Consider the following 15,423-nt stretch of genomic DNA (forward strand, 5'->3'; position numbering starts at 1 on the left):
TAACTCGTCGGAGAGGCTCGACCTTCCTGCTTTGCACACTTGCGATTGGTTAATTATAATAATTTAATATTAATAATTATTGTAATATTAATGATGGCATAATTAATATTATAATATTATTTAATATAGTATTGGTATCTATTAGTTAATATATTAGTATTATAATATTATTTACTATGATATTAATAATAATATAATTAATAATAATATTAAGTATGAAGGTTGCTAGGTTGACAGTCAAAGTGTCAATTAATTCCCAGCACAAAAATCCATCAACGAATACATTTTTATAATATATTTAACACAACGAAATTCAGTCGCTTCGACTGTATGTAACAATTATTTAAATAGACAATAAATCGAATAAAAATAGGATTGAACGCAGAAAAAGCTTGGAATCTCAAAATGATTCCAATCTGCACAATAACATCAAATTCAATCAGTGCCATTGTTGGCCACTTGTCAACTAATTAGACGGCGAATTGTAAATCAAGTTGCCTGCAATCTGAATGGAGAACAAAAAAAAAACAGTAATTACGGCATTGAAAAGATGGAGGCTCCCGCGTATAAGTGAACGATGGTCGCGTGGGTCACGGCATGAGCATCCCTGTACAGCACAATGGGCAACTGGTCATAATTACGGGGCGACAAGTGTGCGTGAGCCAGCGTGCGTGTGCCTCGGTCCGTCGGCGTGTGCGTTAAGATCGTGGCGAACACGATCACCATCTTAAGCCAAGATCAGTGTCTCGTGAAAAGTCGAAGAGTTCACGCGCGCTTGCGACACGATCCCGAGATACCGTGCCTCCTGTATATTCATCCTGCGTCTGGGGCGGCTCGAGGGTGGTGCAGCGTGTTTATGTTTTCGCTAACATGGTGCTAATCGGTTACCTACTTGGCATTTTCATAATCGGTAAGTCTCGACGCAACATTTAAATTCAGTTTTTTTAATTTCTAATGGTGGTTGTGTTCCATAAGCTTTGCTGAAATTAAATTATATGCGAAATGTAAAAAATTAAATATTACATATAAATTTCTAACAATTATTTTCCATAGACGTTATTAAATTAATTGAGTAAAATTATTTAGAAATGGTAAATTTATTAATGGCGATTTCACTATGGCGTTTAGTTGAGTTTTATGGGGTTATCAAATCCAGAATTATTAATATAATAGCTAAGATTAAGTGAAATTTTAAATCATAGAAAACTCGATTCGATATCACACGATCAACCAATAATTGCTATAGCACTGTAATTTCTCAATCTAAGCTACCTTACGTTATGGTCGAAGCGGAGTAAAAAAGTTATTTAATGTTAGGTTAGCTGCTTTTCCACGGATTATTCCAACATTCGCGAACATTAATTACCGCGTTATTTACAGGCTTTGGCAGTCGAGACTGTTAGAAAACAGATCGAATATTCTTGAAAATAAAGTTTAAACGAAGATATATTTGAACAACCCCGTTGCGACATGAAATATAGACGACGCGCGATGTAGCTTCGCTTGTATACGCGGTGTATATTACTTCGAAACTATATTACATGCAAAGTATTTGTCTTCATTACGGTTTTTCAACGAGCCCGGCGTCGCCGGACTTTTTCGTCCTTAATATTACCACTAAATCACGAGTTTATAATTGTTGTCGTTCGCAATAAAAAAGATCTAAAACGCGTGGTATAGTTTCATAAAATTCCAATAAAGCGGGCAGTGTATTTTTATTGATATAAATGCGTGTATCTTACAGTGGCTGTAGAAAAGTTTTTCAGGCACTTTTTGATATAGTATAATTGTTTCAAAAGTGGAGGGAATGTTGTATAATATTTAAAAGAATTGTATAATGATCAAAATAATTTTTTTCTAATTTAGCTATTACTTGGAATATCAAAATTTAAAAGAAATTTATTTCAGTCGAAAACATCTTCGAAAAATTCAAATTATTTGATCCATTTTCAAGAGTTTTGAACTTTTAATTTTAAGGATATTGAAATTAAGCAAAGGAATTGTTTATAGCACTTTCCTCAGACAAATCCCTGAATTCTATGGCTGTCAAATAGGTGCAATCCCAGTGACAGGGCAATATATAATCGGTACGAGCGAGATTATCGGGGTTCTCCAATTACAGCGAACGTCTCACTGACAACCCTGATAACGATTCAGCAACCCTTTGCCGAAGAAAACGCGACTGAACGGCGTCATCGGAAAACTTTGAAAACGGATTGAAAACAGCGTGTCCGAGGAATGAAAACACCATCGAGAAAACTCGGATCACCGGGGGAGAAACCCTTTTTCCACTGTCACCGTTGCAATATACCAGTGACAGTCCACCACCCCTCAGCCAAACAAAATCTTTGACACATGTGTACGCGCGCGGCGTTTTCCCATCTTTTCCGGAATTTCGCCAAACAATGCCGATTAATCCTGGCGAAAAATTGAAAAATTCGAACGACTGGCATTTTCGTGCCGATCGAAATCGCCGGCCGGATTCCGTTCGAATTATTTAACGTGCTAAAGCGCTACGCGTCGATCGATTCGGTATTCGGTCGGGATGCTCTTCCGAAGTTATGAGACCGAAATGCGATGATATTGTGGGTTAGTTCCAGTATTTGTGCAAGGTAAAAATTGGGGGAAGAAAGGCGAAATTGTGGAAAGTAAAAGTTGAAGAAATTTGAGATTGAAAGAATTGAAGAAATTGAATATACTTTTAATCATTTCTGAAATCCAATTTTTCATAATATAAAAATTATTTTGGAACGTGCTCTATCAATTTAGTGTAAAAACAGTCAATCCGGCCGCGACCTCTTTTTGCGAGTTCCGCGAGATTAGTCTCGCGGGCGCCGTTCCGCAAACACCTGCAATTGCGAGGCACCTGATTTTCCGACGCGCGTGCACCTTTCGGCGACACCGAAAATTCCCGGCGACACGGCCGGAGAGCAGATCAAGGGTCCGGCGACGGCCAGCGTCTCGTTCCCGCATACATAATGCATACGGGGGCATCTGCATTCGAGTTTCCGCGTGCAACTGCATCGGGGAACTAGAAAGCGAACATTATCTCGTAACAATGGAGTTGGAGCGGCGCGCGTAGTAGAGTAGAATTGCGGCCGACATAACCCGACAGAAAGCGGGGGAAAGGGAGCGAGTCGGAGCGGAAACGAGCAGCCAGAAAAATGTCGCCGTTGTTGCTTCCCCTGGCGGACTCCTCCTTTTTCGCCCGGCAATACGCGACACCGCTAATCCCGCTCTCTCCGTCAATTTCTCAATACTTAATTGTCTGGTTCCTATCCGTTCGCAATGGATGGTAGGAAGCGTAGATCTCCGTAATCCACGGGAAAACAGGAAACGCCGTTTTTCTTCTATTTTCATCGACAGAAAGTTTTTTCAGAGAAACTATTTAGGACTTAATTGGTCTCTGTGCAACCGTCGTCAGACTTCCGTCATCGTATGCAACACGTTCCGGACTAATTGAACGAATCCGTCTTGCTGCAGGTAATCAGGCGGCAGTAAACAACGGCTTCAAAAGTTACCCAACGACGGTGAAGACGTTCGAGAACGACACGGTCCTGCTGCCGTGCTACGTCGAGGATCTCGGTGAGTCTTCGTGCAAACTTTAACAGCGTATACCAGACCGCCGTCGGCGGAGTCCGAATCTCGGCGAATTACCGACGAGCAAACACGTCCTCCAGCGTAATTGATTGCGGTTCGATCCGGGGCGTCTTGGTAAGTTGGCCCTCGGGTTCTTCGGACGCCGAAGAACCGTTTAACCCCTTGCTCTATAATATCGAGACAGGCGAGCGTTTCGTGTAGGATTCGGTAAATATGGCTGCCAATCGTTTCTATTTAATCGAGAGACTATTAGAGTCACCTGGATTCACCTGCAACAAGGAAATAATTAAACCTTTGCACTCCAGGCCATTTTAAGTCTAGATCCAAAATAGCTACTTTTAACTCTTCGAGGCAGAAAATTTCAGGAAATAAATAGACCCATATGGCACAGAAATTTTGTTAGGTTATGTCAGGAAAAAGGTGGGACATCTTTAATCTCACCGTGCCCCAAAGTGTTAGTGGATGTCCTGGAGCCCGGAACTGCAACAGAAAAAAAACATGGCGACCAGCAGGAATACCATAATTATAACGCGAGAAATTAATGATAGCACGCGTATGATATCTTTTTCTTTGGGAGTGTACGTATCGAACTCAAACTTCGAGCTGTTGCAAACAAATATCACCTGTTGCGTCTCTCAAACTGCCGCTACGTTCTAACTGTAGATTGTTAAACAATCTATGCTGGGTTAGAGCATACGCTCCCTTCAATTTAAGGGAGGAGAGATAGCGTTCTGAGGCGGCGTATATTGGACCGTCCTAAACATCTGTCTTTCGTAAAATATGACCGTGTCCGGCTGATGGGCTCTCATAATCCATTTAGAGGGTCCGAGAGAAAGATCCTTGCGGTCAGAGGAGTTATGCGAATCTTCATAACACCCTACTCAAGAGACGAGTTCACCAAAGGGCGATCCGATTTATTTTCCACTCGTCCGTGGAAGCGGTTTCACCCCAACTTGGCTTCCCTGCTTGGGGTGTGTAGCCTAATCTTTTGAACGCTTCTTGAGAGTCACTCTGCCAATCGCTTTTCAATTTGCATAGACTTCGGGCTAATGCGATATATAATACTGGAAACCCTTCTGTAATATGGTAGATAGGTTAACAGAAAACGATGCTGTGTAATTGTGTAACAATGTTGTATAGTAAACTATAGACATATACCTGTCACTATAGATAACCTGAAGCATTTTATACATTATAAAATTGAATTTTATGACTTATGTAGCAAACAATAGCTCTTAACAATTTTTGAAATATTAAAGTGAAATTGATAAAGATCATTTTCAAACGTAGCATGATAATTTTTAGAGGTGCTTGAGAGTCGACCGCAAAGGGTTAAAACATCATCGCTAGCAATAATTGCCAGCGTCTTCCAACGCGAACCCTTGATTACCGAATTTTGTATCTCCGCCCTTTGTGACGATCGCTTTGAAGACCAAACCGGGGGATAGTAATTTCGGGTCAATGATCGATACTAATTTCCTTGTGCCGGCGCGTCGCGTCCAAGGCGACACTCGTGCACAGGTATGGAGAGCAAACAATTTGCCGCACAATCGATCGAGCTGTCATCGGCGGTTTCGCTTAACGGGATCGCCTCTGTCAGATCGGCTGCTCCGCCGTGTCGCAGCTTCGGACGAAGGTCACGCTAGCAGCGCTAAGACGCGATCGACGGTTCTCAAGATCCACGGGAATCGCGGAGTCTTGATTCGGATTAACTAACCCGGCGGCCCTACGACCCTAACCGTCCCACGTGGAAACGCGAACTCGGCGAACTATCGCCTCGACACTCCGTTCGGGATTAAAGTCGAATTAGGTCGAAGGAAGAACACTTAACTGACTCCGCGGCGGCGTATCGGTACTAAATTGCGAGTCGATGCGTTCGTCGCGAGCCTAGCATCTTACCATAGTGCTAATTTATTCTCGAGATAAAAAGAGAAAAATAATTATTCCAAAAATGAAGATATATCTGGTATTTTAAGCAATGTTTTCTTAAATCTTCTATTTTTTCCAGGTATTTCCACGTTTGTTCCATTAACAAATTTTGCAAATTTAAGCAAAATTTAAATCTAAACTTTATTGTTATAAAAATGGCTTTCGAACGTAACAGAATAATTTTAGTGGTTCCTCAGAGTGCAAAGGGTTAACTAAGCCCGAGTATTTCGATGCGATAACAGAGAGAATTGGTCGAAACAGCGATCACTTTCAAGCCCGCGCCGGCCCGATAATCGAACAAACATTGAATCGCAGAGGTGTTTAATTTAAATAAGATCACAGACGGTGGTGGACGTCGAGCCTTTTCGGAAAGTCGATTAAACCGATCGGATTAACGTTTCTCTCTGCGCGGTGTAGCCCCGGGAGTCTCGAGGAAATTGAAAACAGTCTTCCCCGTTTGTCCGTCCAGATAACGTGCAGACCAACGTGCGATGGTGGAGGGACGGCATCCTTTTGGCTGACAGCGGCGAACCACGACACGTACCGCCCGAAAGAGTTAGAATGTACTCGAACAGGAGCTTGGAGGTTTCCCACGTGAAGCGAAACGATACCGGGGAATACGTGTGCCAGGCGTCCCGACCAGCACCCTGGGGACACGCCACGCAAGTACACGAGATCGAAGTGATGTGTGAGTACCGGCACAACCACCGCCGCCGCCCGTTGCCCGACCGCCCACGTTTATCCAGTTTATCCTGCAAATATCCAGCAACCGACTATCCGGTTCACTAATTCCGCAGATAAGCCTCCGACTACCCGAAAATCGGGCTTAGCGCTAAGAACGGATCTCAGACGCTCGAGTCTGATGCTCGATAAGCTTGATTCTTGCCAGAAAATATTCAGCCCCTCTCTTAGTGCTCAGCCCTAATATACTTTATAACGAGGGCGCAGTTAGCCGGCTATTTTTGAACTTCAGATTTTTGGCTAACGGCTGCTATGGAAAGATCGGAAAATTTCGCGGACGGTGCTTCTTACACTGCGCGACGAAATGATAGGACATCCCAAAATTTTTCGTGTTTCTCGAAACCAATAGTGCATTTTAAACACATGAGAAAACAGCCACTGATTATGCTTTTTTTACAGGAATTATATCTGTTTATGTAAAAGACGAGTACGACAAAATGATGGAACACGTGCAGAAAAAATATGATTTTTATACAATTTTAATGTTTCATTTAATTTTGTTTTGTCTTTCGACAGACACTTTGCCACCGACTTCTCTGTTCCTATTCTCCTATCATTTTGTCGTACCCGCTTTTCACATAAACAGACATAATTTTTGGAAAACCACGTACACAGTTATCGCCTATTTCGTGTATTACCGAAACAAGGATACTGTTTATACAGCTACATGAAAAACCTTTCTATACATTATTGGTTTTGAGAAACACGAAAAATTCTCGGGTGTCTTATCGTTTTGTCGCGCAGTGTGTTAGAGACGGCCGTGGAAAACGGGACGGCACGAGAATCCTCACGGATCCGGCGAACTCCGTGGAGGATTTCCCGGGACCGAGAAAAAACTTTCCCGGAATTTGTTTGCGCAGCCTGCGGGGCAGAGGGAGGCTCTGTGTACACCATTTAACGGTGACAACGATACGCCTGATAGGATCGATACAGGTGTTCCGGCGGATACGAACGTGGACATCTTTCTCTCTTTTTCTTTCTTTCTCTTTTTTATTCTTTTTCTCTCTCTCTTTTTATTTCTGTCTCTTTTACTCTTTCTCTCTTTTTATTTCTCTCTGTCTCTTTCACTCTTTCTCTCTTTTCATTTCTCTCTGCATCTTTCACTCTTTCTCTATCTCTCTCCTTTTCTCTCTTTGTCTCTCTATTTTCACTCTTTCCCTCCCGGTTCGTTCTTTCCTCGTGCATCGGCGGTTTTAAATTATCGATTCCAATTAATCGGTGTGCCGCCGTTGGTCCGCCGCCAGTTTCACCAATTAAAACGCAGCGAAATTATCAAACAATCGCGATCGCTTCTGTTAATTTTGGAATCCCGCGGGGAAAGTTTCGCCACATCGCAGCGCGTTTCCCGCAAAATTCGGCCGTTTCGCCGTGATCGGTAATTTATACGGAACCGGAACGATACCTTAGCCAGCGTTTGCTTTCTTTAAATTGTAAATCTGTAAATTCGATATTGAATACATTATTCACTGTTACATTAACTGTTGCTCTGAATTAAAATTAACAATTTATCGACTGGTATAACCTATAAATCGATTTTTTATAGAATAATTGGTAATTTGTTACCTATTATTGAGGCAAAAGTGTTAGATCGCGATACTGGAAGCTCCCATATTATTCTATAATTTTTTAAATAATATAGTATCATACCTGGCGGTATCTCTGAAGAGGTTAATGAATTTTTACAAAATTAAATTCAATTGTAGATTGAACAATGTTATGCGAAGAGATTTCAAACGCTTTTGCTTCTCTATAAAAAATATAAAAACCATCGAATACCAGTAATAAGACAATTGTTATTATATATATTGTAACGTTGTTGTTATATATATTGTAACGTTGCTTGCAGACCCGCCGACGGTTCATCCGGTGCCAGAGAACGGCAAACTGGAGGTGAATTTAGGGGAAGAAGTGGTTATGGGTTGCGTAGCAAAAGGCGTGCCGTTGCCGATCATATCCTGGAACAAGGTAATCGTCGATCTTTTATCAACAACGGTTGGACATAACCTGACATAATCGAGTTTTCTGCGCACAAAATGCACGCATTAACCTCTTAGGCACGGCGCACCACTATAGTGGCTTTCGTGAATGTTTCGTGCTTTAATTGTTTCATTAATTATTAAAGTAAACGACTAAAGTGAAAGTATGTATGTACAATACACTAAGAAAAGAATATGTATAATTAATACTATACATAGCTGTACAGAAAAAATATTAAGGAAAATGGTAATTTAGTTATGAAAAACTTTATTCAAGCAAAATCCAGCCTAAGAGGTTAATATCGGATGTGGCGACGAGTGTGTCGACACTGGACGATCGTTCCCGAGCGGACGAACCGGACGTTTCAGAGCAATAATTGTGTTTATTTATTGGCAGGACGGCGAGATACCTTTCCTGTACGACAGATCGTATCTGCGTTTCCACGCCGAGGATCCTCGCAGCGCCGGACGTTACACTTGCATCGGCAATAACGACGTCGGCGAACCGGCCACTGCCACCATAGATCTCTACATCCGATGTAAGTTCGGAATTTAGTTTGATTAATAGCTCCGCGAGGCGCTCCGGTTCCGCGGACAGCCGGGATTGCGATTTTAACGCTCCGCTCCCGCAATTCTTCTTCCTCCGCGCCGCCATCTTCCAGGAGCGATTTGATCGTTCGTAATTTATGACTGTCGCGCAAATTGTTTTTAGAAACAGACAATTTTTCTAATTTAATATTTAATATCTTAATATTTTTCTAATTCAATATTTGATATTTTAATATTTAAATATCTTTATTCCGTCGCTCAGAAAATTAAATTAAAAAGAGAATTTCCTCCGTCTGCTAAAAGATTACTTGCTCAATTTTATTTTTATACAAATTTTCCAGCATTCTAGAAATGACACTGCAACAAATCGCAGTCTAATAACAATCGTCATGCTATTATTTTATTAAGCGAACGGCTATCGCGCTGTAAAAATACAAATAATTTATTTATAGCGAACCGATTGCGACGCTGGTTCTTTACGGCGCACCTACGTCGGAATTAATCATCGGCTTTGCATACGCGCACCGCGGAACTAATCGCGCGCGGCATCCTGCGCTCGCTCTTAAACGGCCACGATTAAATTAGGAAATTGCCTGGCATTCCGCCCTTTAGTATTCCGATCAGACATCTGCACGATCTAATTGCAGACGCGCGACGACGTTCGACTGCGTCGAATCGTGCGCGCGGCCGATAATCGTTGCTCCTCGACGATCTTTACAATTCTAATTCCGGATCGAAAATCTACCGAAAGCGGGACAAAGCTTCCACGAGTAGTTTCTTTCTCTGTCTGTAATCGACTGACTCATTCCGTCGAATAATTCGGCAATTAAGGGTGTCGCAATATTAATCGGGGCTGGCCGGCGATTAGACGCGGCGCTGATGCAATCATGCTGGTGCTGGTCTTCCGAGAACGCGATGCTGTGCGTTTAACACTTTGCTGACCGGTAGAGTTAGAAATTGGCTTTTTATGTGGAATGGTACACCGTGGATTAGTTGTCATTGGCAAAAAATAATTTGCCAATAATTTAGCCAATAATTCATTTATTCGTCAACCAATAATTTATCGATTATTAAGGTATCATTATATGATTCTTAACACGTACTATGCCGAGCTATTTTTACTCGATTTTTCACTCTAGTCATTTCTTATTTCACTAAAATTTGCTATATTATCTGTAACTATTTATAATCTTAAAAATGATATTCTTCTATAATTAACAATCTCATCAATATCTCAATATACTAACAACAAGAAACTGTTGCAGTAAAAATTCAAGCGACCAGTAAAACAAAAATTATACAGTAAAAACAAAGCTGACAGCGAATATATCAGCCGACAAAATCATTAGGAAAATCCTCGGCCTAGACGGTGAAAAAGTTGCGACGCCGCGCGTAATTATTCGCAGCGCTTCGAAAGTTCTTAAAAGCGTGGCATAATTCGAAAACACGATTAAACTACGATATCAAGTTATATACTTTACTTCGACCTGCGCCCGCGAGAGGTCGCGCGCGCGGCTCTTTGACAGAAATCGTTATTTTCCACTGTTGAATGATCGACGTGTTTTTTTGTTCTCGATCGACGAGCGCAGACAAGCCGAGGATCGACATGGCGAAGACCTGGATGCACGCAACGCCTGGTATCCGCGTGCAGTTGCATTGCGGTGTTGCGGCTTGGCCGGAGGCGACGGTGAGAGCAATTTTACAAGGCAACGGAACGACGTAATTACCGCGCCGGACAATTAACAGTTCGAACAACAATGAGGGAGAGATATCCGCTCGCAACGGGACCGCCGGTCCTCTTTCGGCCGGCCCGCGTGCATCGCCCCCCCTCTCATTGTCGGACTTTTAAGCGAGCATCCCGCCCCCCCATTGTCGGACTTTTAATTACTCGCGTCCGCGCGGTTCCGTTCTCGAATCGAAAGTTTCGAAGCATCGACGAAGAAGACTCGTTTCTATTTCGACCAACCCCTCCGAGGGCTGTTGTGTTTATGGAAATCAGGGCTCTGCTCCCTCGATTATTAACGCGATGAGGTAGAACGATGATGTATTCGTCGATGAGCTATGAAAATTTCACGAACTCGCGGCTAATGTTCCTCGTCGACGATTATGTCGATTATTGTGGATTAATTAATCAATAATATGGTTTAATTGAGCTTCTTAGTCGAGAAATATAATAGCAGAAATTCCATTTTGCAGTATTGTAAAAATTGAGCGTTTTGTAATATTTCATTTAAATAGGTACTACAAGTAGTCAACGCTCACTAATAATATTAAATTTAATATTATACGTCAATAATAATATTAAATATTCGTTACTGGATTTCTTATAATTTTTTACATTCGCAATGCTCTCTAATGTTTAATTGGTAAATTATAAAAATGTACTTATTACCAACTATTTCTACAATTATTCATTTATTTCTTATTACTTCTGATTCAATTATTTTGAACGTATGCCACTTGTCAACTAAAAGGCTCAATTGATGGTATTAAGAACCAATCGCAAGTATTATTTATCAATACGTGTAAGCTTGCTTTTGAAGGTACATTCTGCAGACTATTAATCTTCTTGCTGTTTCTATCAAAATAGACGGAAATTGAAAAATTAAATCTCGATTCCGATAAATATAAGCCGAGGCTCGGATAATATTTCACTCAGAGTTTCTATAAAATTTAATTTTACACAGAACTCGCTGTAAATTAATTTCTATTTTCTTTATTAACCAACAAGGCGGTTAACAATTATCCTGCAAGTTTGTATAAAGCAGAAATGAACGAACGTAGTATGTTTTCTCTCGAAGAGGAAGGGTGCAGTCTAGCCCCTGGTAACAAAATGGCCGCCGTCGAGTAATCCTTGGAGGTCGCGTAACTTGTACGGATTCGCTGTCTTACTTAAAGTGTAGGCGATTAAAACGGGAATTAAAGATCGCCCCTGGTATCTCGTTTAGGGTCGTTTTAACCCTTTTTATTGTCACGGCGAACTCTAATCTGTCGAATAAAGTAAAGTCGAGGATTAGAAAAAGAATGTTTTTCTTGAGACACTTTAAGATTAGAAAATTGGAGGTTAGAATAATTGACAGAGAAATAGTGAAATTGAGAACACTACTTAACAAATTTTTAGGCTTCTTTAATTTTCGATAATGAGAACAATTTTTAGACTTGTTTGTACTTTGACTTTTAGGACAATTTTTAAACTTCTTTATACTTCGATTATCAGAACAATTTTTAGATTACCTTGACTGCATTAATTGGCACTTATTTGTTTTTAATATTTTTCCTAGTAGGACCAAACAATTTTTCTCTTTTCTATTATTTTATATTATGTATTATATATTATTGTATTTTAACTTTGGTTTCCAGACTTTGATTACAGAAGCATTAAATTTGATTTCGATTTAGAGGAAATGAATAATCTAGCATGAAGTCTCTGACTCGTTACTATAGTTCAAGGGTTAATTAGCAGGGATTTGTTGTAAACGCCGAGCGGACGCGCGCGTCTTAAATCGCGTCTAAATATTTCAAGGCACCTTTTACCCGGTGCCACGACTTTCGACCTAAACTCTGAAAGTTTCGGACCGGTTCTCTCGAGTGAATATTTCACAGTGAGCCGCTCGAATCCGCCGACGTTCGACGTCGCTAAGGAAAATTCCTTCGACGTCGTTCCTCCACGCCCGTCAAACTTCCGAAAACGTTCGCAGATTTTTCAAAACGTGAATGACCAAATCGAAAGAAGACGCGATTGTTTGAACCAACGATAATCAACCGCCGCGCAGACGAAGTCTCGCAGACGCGAAAGGGGCAATCGATCAGATCCAAATTCGATGGAGCGTAACTTGCGGGCTTGTTCGAGGGGAATTAAGCTCGGCGAAGCGATCTGCGCCCGCGGCTCTCTACTCCTCGGGAACACACGAAATCTCGTGGAGCAATTTCTCAGTGTTAACCCTTTCGAGCCGGCAGCCAGTGACAAATCGATTCTGCGGGTGAACGTGACCCGCGAAAAGTACCCCCCCAATAGGCTCGTAGCTCGCGTAGCTGACGCGGCGCTTCTTCGAGTTTCTCGCGGACCAAGAAAATGCAACTTAGGGTGCATGCACTCTCATGGTTACGTCATCATCGCTCGATAACTCCTCACGGACGCACCGTCGAACGATTAGGTTCGATGGAACTCGTGAATCATTTTCTGTTGTACTGTTGTTCGGTTCCTTGGATTCGTTGAGGTTATGAACCCCCTTCAACGTGTCCCACCCTTTCGTTCCAAACCTTAATTACTGCCTATTTTTAAGACCACTATTAATTATTTATTTTTATTCACAGTTCAAAATTGATTTTGAGTATTTAAAAATAAATTAAAATAATTTACAGGTGGAGTGGTATTTCAACAATAAAAGCGTGAAATACTCGTCGCGCATAGTGAAACACAACTCGGCCGGCGACCACAGTTTGGTGATCAGGAACGTCTGGACGACGGATTACGGTTTCTACTTGTGCCGGGCTTCTAATTCCCTCGGAATCACGGAGGCGGCGGTCGAATTATCGGGTATCGCGGATCCGGCCGTCTTCAAAAGGACCACGCACAGCCTGGCCAAGACCTCGTACAATTTCATCTGGGAGGTCTACAGTTACAGCCCTATCGATCAGTACGAGTTTCGATTTCGTAAATACAAGGTAAGACGACTCCGATCCCGGGAATATAATTGACGAAGGACGGATCTCGATTCCTGTCGAACGCTATTGTCAGGTTATGTCGGGTTATGTTGCTATTGTCGGCACGCATCGACGCACTCGTCGATATTTATATTATTTTACAAGCACAAAATTTAAAACAACTACAGAACTAAACAGTTATATACAGTGCTAAAACAAGTACAGGATTCGTTGATTTAACGAAAAACTTCGCCGGTTTTAACGATCGTTGTTTTACGTTTCATTAGAACGGCGTGCCCGGCCAATGGCACACGCTGTACATACCGAACGGCAGCGACGGCAACAGCGTCATTCACACCTACTCGTTCACGCTGACGGGGTTGGAGGAGGCGAGCTACTACGAGGCTGTCGTTCTGTCGAAGAACCGTTACGGCTGGAGCAGACCATCGGAAATAATACGATTCGCGACCGAAGGCGCTCGTAAGTAATAATGACAGATGGCCGGAACTTTTTGTCTTCGCAACGATCATTCGATTTCATGTTCTCACGTGCCGCTTAACACGTTTCAGCCGACGACGACAACTATGTGACCAACGCTATACAAGAGGACAAGATCTTGCCTGGTAAATTATTTTTTTAAAATGAAAATTAATCTTGTTATATTTTTTTGTTTCTATTTGTATTTTTTTATATTGTTTTGTGACATCTGAATTTTTTTTATAGCGGTACAACTTGCATCGATGTCGCAGCACTCGACCCTAAGCGCCGAAAGAAGCGGATCGAGCCTGAGCCGAGCAGACACGATGATAATGATGACGATGATCCCCGTGTTGTATATTTTTAGCGTGAACTTCTAAAATTTTCGAGCGATTCGATCGAATAAGTTACGATATTAATTTGTTTAGGGAATACGATGTAATATTGTTTAGGAAATACGATGTAATTTTGTTTAGGTAATAAGTGGGAAAAGATTATCGGATGAAAAGTGATTCGTGTCCTATATTAGGATAAACGTAGGATAAGGTTGATAAGCTTTAAAAATTGTATATAAATTTGATTTTCGCGCGTTAAGATTCTGTTTAAGGATATTCTTGGAATCGTGATTTCTCTTTCTCTAAGGGATTATTAATCATTTCCCAGTTTAATTAGTAAAAGTAGTGGAATTTAACAGGCGATTGAAATGTAGAATTTAGATAATCAATTTACGGAAATGCCATGTCATTTCTTAATAGTGCAAAGATTTCAAAATTGAGGACGTTATGTTTCCATCCGAAATTTATGTACTCATTTACCAAAAATATATGGAATAAATGAACTTTAGATAAAATAATGGTGTATTTACTCCCTTCCATTTACCCTATCCAAAATCCTCGTTTTACGACATCTACGTTACCGTAGGCAAACAAAAATTCTTGTTTTAGAGCAATCTACGTTGCCGACCAACAAGCAGGAATCTCCGCTTTATTGAAATATGCTTAGCCTACGAGATACGAGAATTCTTGTTTTATAGATATCTGCATAGCCGACGGTGAACGAGAAAAGGGAATCTTCTTTATTAACACATATTTTTCAGTGTCGGTTATAATTATACCATCTTTGGGTAAAATTATCTCTGTATGGTAAAGAAATGGTAAAATGGCGAATTTGCCGACGATAAACCAGAATCCTTGTTTTATAGATCTACGTTGCCGACGCCAAAGGATTCATTACAGTTTTAGGTTAGTTTTAGTAAAGTAGCGTTGGTGTAAAATGGATTCTTTAAATAGTAAATAGACGCAAAAATGAGACTTCGCAAGTACGTTTTTAAGTATCCTATGAGCTAACAAATTTTATTATTTGAAACTTTTTCGAAAATCGAAATGTTTCTATGGTCCAGGTGTAACACCTGTTACTGTACATAGAGAGCGCTGGAGAGCCATTGATATCTGACGCGAACAGTTTACATTCTATGTACATTATACTACTTGAAGTTTATTTAGTTTGG

At 41.1% G+C, this 15,423-nt stretch overlaps 1 protein-coding gene and 1 long non-coding RNA gene across 2 annotated transcripts; one reads left to right on the top strand and one right to left on the bottom strand.

Annotated features, from left to right (window-relative positions):
- The first annotated feature begins 754 nt into the window (after positions 1 to 754).
- LOC144473196 (limbic system-associated membrane protein) lies at positions 755 to 14,757 on the top strand. Its single transcript, XM_078186845.1, has 10 exons — positions 755 to 910; positions 3,484 to 3,585; positions 5,999 to 6,217; positions 8,117 to 8,235; positions 8,644 to 8,785; positions 10,385 to 10,482; positions 13,158 to 13,460; positions 13,727 to 13,919; positions 14,009 to 14,062; positions 14,163 to 14,757. Exons 1-10 carry the CDS (start codon positions 871 to 873, stop codon positions 14,294 to 14,296), a joined length of 1,404 nt encoding a protein of 467 aa, XP_078042971.1. The 5' UTR covers positions 755 to 870; the 3' UTR covers positions 14,297 to 14,757.
- On the bottom strand, positions 3,636 to 4,655 carry LOC144473197 (uncharacterized). The gene is made up of 3 exons (XR_013494521.1): positions 4,224 to 4,655; positions 3,937 to 4,080; positions 3,636 to 3,869 (listed from the first exon to the last, which is right to left on the bottom strand). It is a non-coding gene; the product is annotated as an uncharacterized LOC144473197 (long non-coding RNA).
- Positions 14,758 to 15,423: the final 666 nt, after the last annotated feature.

The sequence above is a fragment of the Augochlora pura genome, chromosome 7, assembly GCF_028453695.1.
Source record: "Augochlora pura isolate Apur16 chromosome 7, APUR_v2.2.1, whole genome shotgun sequence".
In the NCBI taxonomy this organism is placed as follows: Eukaryota; Metazoa; Arthropoda; class Insecta; order Hymenoptera; family Halictidae; genus Augochlora; species Augochlora pura.

What these genes read in the sequence shown, in the direction of transcription:
- LOC144473196 (XM_078186845.1), top strand. Translation starts at nt 871, where the DNA reads ATGGTGCTAATCGGTTACCTACTTGGCATTTTCATAATCG. An exon ending in CGATCATATCCTGGAACAAG is followed by an intron (nt 8,236 to 8,643) that starts GTAATCGTCGAT and finishes ATTTATTGGCAG; the next exon opens with GACGGCGAGATACCTTTCCT. An exon ending in TTCGATTTCGTAAATACAAG is followed by an intron (nt 13,461 to 13,726) that starts GTAAGACGACTC and finishes ACGTTTCATTAG; the next exon opens with AACGGCGTGCCCGGCCAATG.